General features: G+C 43.6%; 1 protein-coding gene across 2 annotated transcripts; it reads right to left on the bottom strand.

Annotated features, from left to right (window-relative positions):
* Nucleotides 1-1003: 1003 nt before the first annotated feature.
* LOC114471287 (protocadherin-10) lies at nucleotides 1004-8714 on the bottom strand. 2 transcript variants are annotated; one of them, XM_028459989.1, is made up of 5 exons: nucleotides 6197-8714; nucleotides 5993-6106; nucleotides 2814-2872; nucleotides 1819-1946; nucleotides 1004-1587 (listed from the first exon to the last, which is right to left on the bottom strand). In XM_028459989.1, the coding sequence occupies exons 1-5, from the start codon at nucleotides 8510-8512 to the stop codon at nucleotides 1283-1285; spliced, it is 2922 nt and encodes a 973-aa protein (XP_028315790.1). In that variant the 5' UTR covers nucleotides 8513-8714; the 3' UTR covers nucleotides 1004-1282. The 2 variants fall into 2 exon arrangements, with proteins under 2 accessions (XP_028315790.1, XP_028315789.1); XM_028459988.1 differs by having other exon boundaries at nucleotides 5993-8714.
* Nucleotides 8715-10280: the final 1566 nt, after the last annotated feature.

Raw genomic sequence — 10280 nt, forward strand, 5'->3', positions numbered from 1 at the left:
CTATAAAATGGTACCGTATGTAAAAGGTTGCACCTATATACTACATGTGCACCTGTATCAATGATATTTTAATTATTACCAATGAGAAACCCTAAACTCTCCTTGAAAGTGTTGATAACACGAGCAGAAAATAACCCAGTCTGACCTAAATGTTGGTGTCCTCTCTGCTGTCCCTGTGGATCACGTCACTGCTGAGAAGGTTAGCCTGCTCTCTGCTGACTCCCCTTTTCCTTATTAACCAAATTATTTTCAATCTGAGCCACAGGACGACCTAATTACCCTGCCTGTGTTTCTTTGGCCAGTGGCCATTTCTCATTTGTTGATGCTGGAAACCAATTCCCCGAGAAGATAGAAAAAGGGCAAAAGGGAGAGAAGCCATAGTGCCCCCGGCTCACTTTCAGGTGTGGCATTTAGAGTTTGAACCCCTTCCCATGCCCCCCCCCCCCCCCAAAGCAAGTATCTGTGTTCGTCGTCTTAATTAAAGTGATATTTCGTGAGAAGAGCTTCTGTTTGTTCAGTTAATGAACCCACTATTCTCTCAGGGCAAATGGAAATGCAAGTACTCCAATTAGCATATGTTAGCATTTTACTATGTTTATTCCTCACTGTGGAAAACAGCTTACCATGGCGGAAAGCTTTTCGCCCTCTGCAAAGAGAAACTGCAGAACTTTTTCACCCCAATATAATTGACTGGAGCTAATTAAACACAGATTCAAAGGATGTAACCGTGTGTGTGTGCGTGTGTGTGTGTGTGTGTGTGCACTCCTAACTTGGCTTCCCATCCCAAACTCAAGCATTTCATATAAAAAAATACTTTATTCTTGTAAATGTTTACAGTACATGTGTGGGGGTAAAACGCCCCCATCGTTACAGTAATCTGCTTTATGGTGCAGCTTGCATAAACATCACACAACTATTTGTCAAAATCACACAAACTGGAAGTAAAAACCAAGAAAAAGTACATTTTGTATTTTTTTTTTTTTTTTTGTAAGATAAAAAATATGTCCATTAATAATGATGTGCAAAAATGATTTGAATCGCTAATCATTTTTAAAATATTTGGGATTAACTGATGCTTTAGCTTGATTGTCCAAATAATAATAATAACAATAATAATAATAATATATTGATGTTTTGCCTTGCAGTCCAAACAAACCATTCATCCATTTTCCTGTGAATTACATTATTTCACAACTGACCTCACACTACATTATCTCTACCTTCACTTCTTTAGTAAATGTCTTTTCTCATATAAGATCCTCCACCTTTGTACATCATGTTATTAGTCGTTGTACAGGTCATTGTTTATCATCGCAGCCTCTCCCTGGGGAGACATCTGCAGGCGTCGCTTTTTGCCAAAAGTGGAGAAAGAATTGTGGACATCCAGCTCGCTCCGCTGTGTGGTCGGCCTCAGGGTGCAAAAGCCCGAGGGAGTCCCAGGAATGTAGACGTTGTGGTGGTAGTCGGGTGGGGGGTGTGGGTGTGGGTGGGCTTGGATGGAGGGCTGCTGCTGCTGTGGAGGAGGAGTGCAGCGAGGGGTCCACGGGCGAGAGGTGAGACCGCTGGGTGAAGGAGACATCTTATAGTCTGTGGTGAAAATAGTTCAAAGCAACTGGATGAAAAAGCTGAGTAAACACATCTGGATTATTACTGCACAGCATTTATGCAAACAACCCCATGCAGCATAAATACACAGTGGAAAGCACATCTCGTATAATGCTGGTGGTCTAATGATGAGGCTCAGACAACAATAAAACACATGAAAACATAATGCTCCATATTTGGTGGCTTTAATGCACAAGGTTTGGTGTGTCTTACCCTTTGTGGCCCTCGGGCGTGTCCCCCAGGTCCAATACTGACCGGGTGCCATGGAGGTCACGTAGTTTTCTGGGTCTGCGTGCATGGCCTTACGCATAAGGGTGCCATCCATGTTGATAGAATTATAGCTGAAGGCCAAAAGATACTAAGTGTTTAACATTCCATTTACAATGTCGAAAACACGAGTTCTCAACTGGTCTCCCCCTGGGACCCACATTTTGCCATGGTCATAATTTTTTTTTTTTTTTTACATTTCAACCAACCAAATTTAGTTTTTCAAAAATAGCTGTTGAAAACACACATATATGATCTTTTTTGAAACATAAATCTATATATTTTCCTGTGCAACATGCTTTTCACAGCATGCCTGTCAAAAGTAAAGTTTCTTTCAAGATAAAAGACAAGTCCAACATTATTTTTGACCAGCTGTCATGCAAACCACCCAGTACAGATCCATTACCCACTTTTGGGTCCCGACCCACCAGTTGAGAATTGCTGGTTTAAAACAGATCTACTGCGATCACAGTATTTGAAGTCACACTTAAAAACAATAGAAAATCTAGATCAACCATGTAGCACTGTGAGATGCCAAAGTATGGGATCTTATATTTGCCATAAATAAACATGGACAACATTTAAAGGAAGTGGGTTTGCAATCAGAGGGTCACTGGTTCAAATCCAACCTGGTCCTTCACTATGGGATGTTGAGCAAGCACCTTAACCCAAACTACTCGTGTTGTACTTGAGTTTGGATCAATGTGTCTGCTAAATAAAAATGTAGAATTTTAGGTTTAACTTAAAAGAAACTTTAATGTGATGGTCTAAAATAGTGCAAGTGCTCGATTACGTATTTACTCACATTTTAATAAAATACATCACAGCCATATTGAACCACACACTCATGTTTTTGATGGTTTAGCATTATGTGAAGCCGTGACGTGTTTTTTTTGTTTTTGTTTTTTAATCAAAAGGTTAGACATTTTAAAAAAACATACCTTTTAATGGAGGAGTTCTTGTTCTTTGTGAGAGTCCAGTCTGTGTTTGGCTGCTTCAGCTGCAAGAAGAAGTAACTGAGCATTAATTAAACTTCAAATATTTAAGAATTATTTATTTCATTTCTCATTAAAAAAAAATGTCCAAACATCAAGCAAATATATGGAAAAATGCAAAATGACATAGTTTAACTTATTTTGAAATATTAATTATCTTTTGGTCTTTGGTTCACAGAGATCACTCACGTTGCCATGCCCTTATTTAGGTGGTATCTGACTGCCATCTAGCGGACACTTGCTGAAACGCTGTTGCCTTCAGCTACTATTCGGCTGTCACTTGGTTTTCCTTTTATTCTCTGTGGCGCAGCGGGAAGGCTGACAGGGTACACTGTGGTGATGTTTATTCCATGCACGAGTCCATAATAGTATGATCTGCATGCTCCAATAACTCACCTAGAGTTGTTAACGGAAAGACTGCAAAGTAAGCGCATTTAATCGGTATTCAAAGTACTCTGCTCACCATATAGGGGCAAAAACCAATTAGAGCCCCACCGGGATGAAACGAAACATGATTTTAATCTTCAAAGGAATCCTGGCCGGGGAGAAAATTAACAAAATTACGCACGTCATTGTTTTGTAGCATGGGTTCATGCATTATTTTCCAAAATTAATAATTCCCCTAATGCTCCTCATGCAAGCGTTTTAATTAAAAGTCACACAGAGAGCCTTGGAAAGTTTTATAGCGCAGAGAATAAAGGCTCACACGCAGAGTGACGCCCCTCCGTGCAACTGTCGCGTGCGTCTTTCACGCATGACTGTGGATTCAATCTCACTTTTCACCTTCGGTTCATCAGCCGCAGCGTGTCAGTGCACTTGCTTATGTGCGTCAAGCACAGTTTGGCTGTGATTTGTCTTTCATGTGTCAAAGACAAACCTCCTGACGACTCATCTAAAGACTAATTATTATCCTGAGGACGCGCCTCTTCTGAAGGAGGAGGAGAGCTGCAGGAAGATGTATGTGAGTCGGGAGTGCAGGGCTTTAGATCAGTGAATTAATATTAATATTTTCATTTTATTACAATGAGTGCACAACTCAATCGCCCCAAAAAATAACTTATTTTATTGCACAATAGCTGCAAAACATGCATCACAAATATTGAATATCTAAATCCGAAGTGTATAAAGTATCGCTTCATAGTCAATGTTTTCCTTGCATATTTTTTTATTTATTTATTTATTTATTTTTATTTATTTTTTACATTGAATAAACAATCCTTTGGGTCAGCGATTCTCAACTGGTGGGTCGGGACCCAAAAGTGAGTCGCAGACAGCTGGTCAAAAATGAATAAATACTTACGTCTCTCATGTAGGACTCTTTTATTTTGAAAAAAACTTTTCTTTTGACAGGCATGGTGTGAAATGCATGTTGCAGGAAAATATATATTAAAAAAAAAAAAAAAAAAAAAAAGATTATATATGTATGTTTTCAACAGCTATTATTTAAAAACTACATTTTGTTGGTTAAATTCTCAAAAAAAAAAAAAAAAGGTCGTGATTTAATGACTGTGCACGTGAGTTCCAAGTTGAGACCAGTCAAGAACCCCTGCTTAGAGCCCTTTTACAGCACCTCTGGAAACAAAAACTTCATCTTGTTCTTGTTTTAGCTCATTTATTTTGAACTTTTTGGTGGCTTTTATAGCTTTCACAAGCTCTTCCTCTATGACTGCACTTTTCATTTACTTGTCTTCTATGCTATTTATTTGTTTTAAGAACATTTTAGTATAATTTTGAAACTGTAAACTTGTTTTGTGTCAAGATATGATGAATCTCAAAGTGGTTCTTCTAACTAAGGCTAATGGAGACTTGATCTCAGGGATTGCATGGAAAAATCAGTACATTTCTATATAGAACAGATTCTACATGCATGCATGCACACAGACAGTTCTGGTCAGATCTGATTATTTCATGTCTCATCTCACCCATCAAAACACATTAAAAGGTGGGGTTCAACATCTAAAATAGCCCAAACCTCAGAAATAGATGACTAAGAAAAAAAAATCCTAAATCTGATATGTATTGTTGGACCAGACACAAGCCTACTCGTGATATACCATGCGATAAAGGGTGTAAGCCTATAGGGAATAATAATTAATAACTTAATATGATCATCGTCCCTGAATGTTTTTAGTTTGAAAATAAGGAATTTATGGGAAACGGTCGATGTTACATTGACACATGTCTGGAGTTTGACTAAGCATCGTTGCGCACACACCTTCCTTCGTTTCTGTCCTCCATCCCCCCCCCCCCCCCCCCCCCCCCCCCCCCCCCCCGCTCCCTGCTCTAATGTGAAGCCACATGTCATCTCTTCAGTCTCAGAGGACACAGATCTACAGGCTGCCCACGTCTCGTTCCAGTCGTGTCCTTGTACCCCCCCCCCCCCCCACCACCCACCCCCCCGTCTCCCCAAAACCGGTCATTATCTTTGTCATCAATAACGCTGCTCCCACTCCCTTTTTTCCTTTTAGTGTAGGCTACACGTAACATTGTTCTGTTTAACGCAGATCAGGTCGTGCTCGTGCCCTTGACGTGTCAGTGAGGTAATCTCTCCTTTGCTGTTAGTTTAGAGTTTAAGGAGGCGTGACGCGCACGCACACGCACTATATAGAAGAAGCCCGTCTTTCACCTTGTCCGTGAATAACCTTGACTTTTCCAGCTGCATGGAAGGTGCGCGCGCTGTGCTGTGCCAATGATCCACTCACGTTCACATGCATCAACTGTGAGAAGTGTTTAATTGTGTCATCTTTAAACCCACCCCCCTCTCTGGGCTTGATTGACATCTTTATTCCCGACACGCTCTGCGCGTGTCACGCTTTCATTAACATGCCAATTAAAGGCAATTGTCCAGGGTCTCATTTCATTCCCCGGCTTTAACAGAAGCTGGGCAGTTATTACCATATGCACTAGCGATACTATTGAAGTAAAACAAAAAAAATGTGTGAAAAAGGGGAGACTTGTTTGGTTTGAGCTTAACTTTGAAGCTTGTCTGATATTTGACCTTCATGAAGGAATGTCATTCTTCAGGTTGCTGTCAGACACATAATCTAATGTGGGGGGTTTAAATAAAGGTGGATATCGGTGCTGAACGCGATCACTCATGACTGTGCGAATTTTGTCATATATACCTCGTTTGGAGTCGTCGCTCCATTGTTGACAGACGCACTCCGGCTTTGCGCGTTCCAGCTGTTTTCGGCGCTCTTTGCCTCGTTGTTCCTCGGCGTGCTGCTCGGGCTGCACGGCTTTAAAAACATAAAGTCACTTTTGGCGGATTCTGGTGTCAGACACACTTTATAACAATAGGACTGAGACATGCTGCTGTTCCCATTCACCTCCATGCAGTTGGTGGGCACTTTAGCGGAGGAGATCTGCAGGTTGAGGTTGGATTTTTTGAACACCTCTGGCGGAGGCTCGGGCTGAAAGCCCCCGCAGCAGCAGCAGGCAAACGGGGGCAGGTTGTACCCGCTCGGGGTCTCTCTGTCCTTGTAGCACTTCACAGCAGCCAGAACAATGATAGCCACCAGGAAGATTAGGGATATGGTGCTCAGTGACACGATCAGGTAGAGGGCGAGGTTGGAGGGGGGCTGTGGGCTGAGGGTGAGATCTCCGAAGTCTGACAGGGACTCTGGTTCTCTGTCCACCACTGTGAGGACAATGGAGACTGTGGCGGAGAGCGGCGGCTGCCCGTTGTCCTTGACTAAAATCACAAGTCTCTGTCTTGTTGCGTCTTTCTCCACCAAGCGCCGTATTGTCCTGATTTCTCCCGTGTAGAGAGCCACGCTGAGCAGACCGGGATCTGTGGCCTGCATCAGCTGATAGGAAAGCCTGGAGTTTTGTCCCGCGTCCGCGTCTAACGCAGTGATTTTGGTCACCAGGTACCCCGCGTCAACGGACCGGGGGATCACCTCCGTGGCCACGGTGCCATTTTTAGGAAGCGGTGACGCGATAACAGGTGCGTTGTCATTCTGATCCAAGACAAAAACATTGACTGTCACATTACTGGCCAAAGGAGGAAAACCTGCGTCCTGCGCTTGGACCAGAATCTGAAAGTTTCTGAGTTGCTCGTAATCAAATGAGCGCAGCGCGTAAATGTTGCCGTTGTCAGAGTTGATTGAGACATAAGTGGACACAGGCATGCCCTGAATCTGACCTTCCACAATAGAAAAGGACAAATAGGCGTTCTGGTTAGAATCGGGGTCGAAGGCAGATACAGAGCAAATGGAAGCGCCCGGGGCGTTATTCTCGGTCACATACACAGTGTATGAAGGCTGGGAGAACCGCGGGGGGTTGTCATTAATGTCAGACACTTTGACGAGGATGGTTTTCCTGGTGGAGAGCGAAGGAGAGCCTAAGTCTCGGGCTGTGAGTGTAATATTATATTCAGAAACTGCTTCCCTGTCCAGGAATTCACTGGTAACCAGTGTGTAATAGTTTTTAAAGGATGAATGTAACTGGAAAGGGACGTTACTCGGAATCTGACAGTCAACATTGCCGTTTTCTCCTGAGTCCCGGTCCATGACGCTGATCACAGCTATCACGGTCCCCGGAGGTGCGTCCTCCTGCACAGGTGTGGACACGGATGTGAGGATGACCTCCGGTGCGTTGTCATTGACATCCAGGATGTCCACCAGCACTTTACTGTGCACCGCCACCGCCGACGGTCCTCTGTCTTTGGCTTGCACATATAATTCATACACACTTGCTTTTTCATAGTCCACAACGCCTTTCACTCGGATCTCACCCATGTACGGATCCACGGTAAACAGTTCACGCACCTTCAGGGGTGCGTGTCCGCTGAACGCATAGGTAACCTCCCCGTTTGCGCCTTCATCCAAGTCTGTGGCGTTCAGCTTCACCACCAGCGTGCCTCTCGGTGCGTTCTCTACCAGGCTCGTCCGGTACACAGAGCGGTCAAACACGGGCACGTTATCGTTGGCATCTAACACCGTGATGGTGATTAAGGCTGTCCCGGTGCGCTCCGGAGCCCCGCCGTCAAAGGCAGTCAGAACCATCTGATGTCTTTTCTGCTGCTCTCGATCCAGCGGGTTGTCCAACACCAGCTCAGCAAACTTGCTCCCGTCGTTGCGGGTTTGGATGTTCGGTATGAAGTGCTCGTTTGCGCTCAGCTGGTAGGAGCGCAGGGAGTTGGTGCCCACGTCCTGGTCCTGTGCGCTCTCCAGCGGGAAGCGAGAGCCGGGCGCGGCGGACTCCGTGATGTCCAGGTTAAACTCGCTCCACGGGAAACTGGGAGAATTATCATTAACGTCCAATATCTCCACTTCCACTCTGTACAGCTCCAATGGATTTTCTATAACCACTTGTAAGTGTAAAAAGCAGCTCGGACTTTGTTCACAGAGCTCCTCTCTGTCTATTTTCTCGTTGACAAAGAGGATGCCGTTTTCCAAATTCACTTCCAGATACTGTTTCTTTGCCCCGGACACGATGCGAAACCGACGGGCTGACAGTTTGGCCACGTCCAAACCCAAATCTTCAGCAATGTTGCCCACGAACGCTCCGTGCTCCAGCTCTTCTGGGATGGAGTAGCGGATTTGTGCAAGAACCAAATCCACCACACAGGCACAGAACAGCAGGCACACAACCAAAGCAGTCACGGGCACCCAGCTGCCTCTGGAGAGTCTGTGATCCATCTCAGCTGCGTGCGTAAAATCACCTCAACAAAACATCTTTGTCCTCATAAAACCAGGCAGCACATGGAAAACCGAGTGTGTGACAAAAGAGAGAAAGGAAGAAGAAGAAAAAAAAAGAACCCAGATTTCAGTTTGTTACATCTGTGCGTAAAAACTTTAAACTGAGGATGAGCCGAAGGAGGAATAGAGAGCCTCTCTGCGCTCTGTGCGCAATAGCGGCTGTGTGAACGGTGCAGAATAGTGCATGCGTCTTCAGTGTATTGGAGCAGACGAGAGAGAGAGAGAGAGAGAGAGAGAGAGAGAGAGAGAGAGAGAGAGAGAGAGAGAGAGAGAGAGAGAGAGAGAGAGAGGGAGAGAGGGGGGGGGGGGCTCTAATTACTCTAGACATTAAACCCGTTTACGTCCTCGTCTCAGTGCCTTTGACCCATTAAAGAGACAGGAAGGTGTAAGAATGACACCAAGTCAGAGCCGGATCCGTATTAGAAGTCAAGCTGCGTCTGGTGTCATTTTCTTCCTGCTGAGGACCGAGAAGGATTTGACCTCCTGATCTTAAAGTGTACTTAAGCCTTATAGACCACCAGTAATATCCAAAATAAATAAATAAAAAAACAGTATTGGACAGGCTACCAGTTTGCTCCCAGGGACTCTTTAATAATTCTTTCTAATTAGAGTCCTTTGAAGTTGAATGCCCACACTGCAAAACAGTCCCATTCATTAATCATCATCATCATCATCATCATCATCATCATCATCATCATCACACACACTCAACTGGGTTGTGTAAGAACAATCTTTGATAGGTCAGGATGTTCATTCTAATCACTTTTTTATTTATTTATTTTTTTAGATATTAGAGCTTAAATGATTGCATTAACAATCCCGAGAGGACAATGCAGCCAAACAAGCATTACACATGTGTAAATCACTTAAGTACGCCCCAGTGTGTATCAACACAATTATCATAAAAGCAATGTCATAAATCCTTAATCATACTTGTCTCTAATCAGGTATTAGAGTCAGGGGTCAGATATTTGTCCTATCCATGATGCTTGCACATATCTGAGGGGAACAAAGGAGACACACGTGGATGCAGATTATAATTGACACCCATAGATCAAAGTGCTATCATAGTGTTCTTCATGGAACAAAGAGGGCATCTCCTTGTGAAACACGTGTTTGATGAGATTTAATCTTTTGCCTGTTAATCCTGGTCAGTAAAACAGCCACTGAATGACAGGGAGCAGGGCGGGGAGACTGGGAGAGGAAGTGAAGGACGTCTTTGTCAGTTAGACTCCACACAAACACGAGTGGCATTCTAATTCTGATGGTGGCTGGAAATCTGAGTCTCTTCTTAGAGCTGATGACATCTTTAGCCCTCCTCGTGGGCTACTTCTGGAATTCATTTCTCTGTTTACTAGCATTCTCTTAAAAACCTGCTGCTAAACCCATGACCCCACTCCTTATAAACTTGATTGTTGGATGCTGTGATTCTTAAAAAAACCCAAAAGAGGATAGCATCTAGCATCAAGACAGCCTTATAAATAGTATTTACGCTCTCAATGGAAGGACAATTTGGAACTCCATTTGCTAGTCGTGAATTTAAACAAAAAACATATACAGCAATAGTTCCCAAACTGGGGTACGTGTACCCCTAGGGGTACTTGAACACCTCTCGAGAGGTACATAGCAACATTTTTTTTTAACATTATAAAGTCGATTTTTTTTGATTTTTTTACACGCACATAGACTTTTTTCCTCTTCCAGCAAT

Source organism: Gouania willdenowi, chromosome 10, assembly GCF_900634775.1.
Source record: "Gouania willdenowi chromosome 10, fGouWil2.1, whole genome shotgun sequence".
Classification (NCBI taxonomy): domain Eukaryota; kingdom Metazoa; phylum Chordata; class Actinopteri; order Blenniiformes; family Gobiesocidae; genus Gouania; species Gouania willdenowi.

Coding starts and splice junctions, on each gene's coding strand:
- LOC114471287 (XM_028459988.1), bottom strand. CDS start 8,512: ATGGATCACAGACTCTCCAGAGGCAGCTGGGTGCCCGTGACTGCTTTG. Junction 1,947..2,813: donor AAGAACTCCTCCATTAAAAG/GTATGTTTTTTT, acceptor TTTGGCCTTCAG/CTATAATTCTATCAACATGG. Junction 1,588..1,818: donor ACGCCCGAGGGCCACAAAGG/GTAAGACACACC, acceptor TTTTCACCACAG/ACTATAAGATGTCTCCTTCA.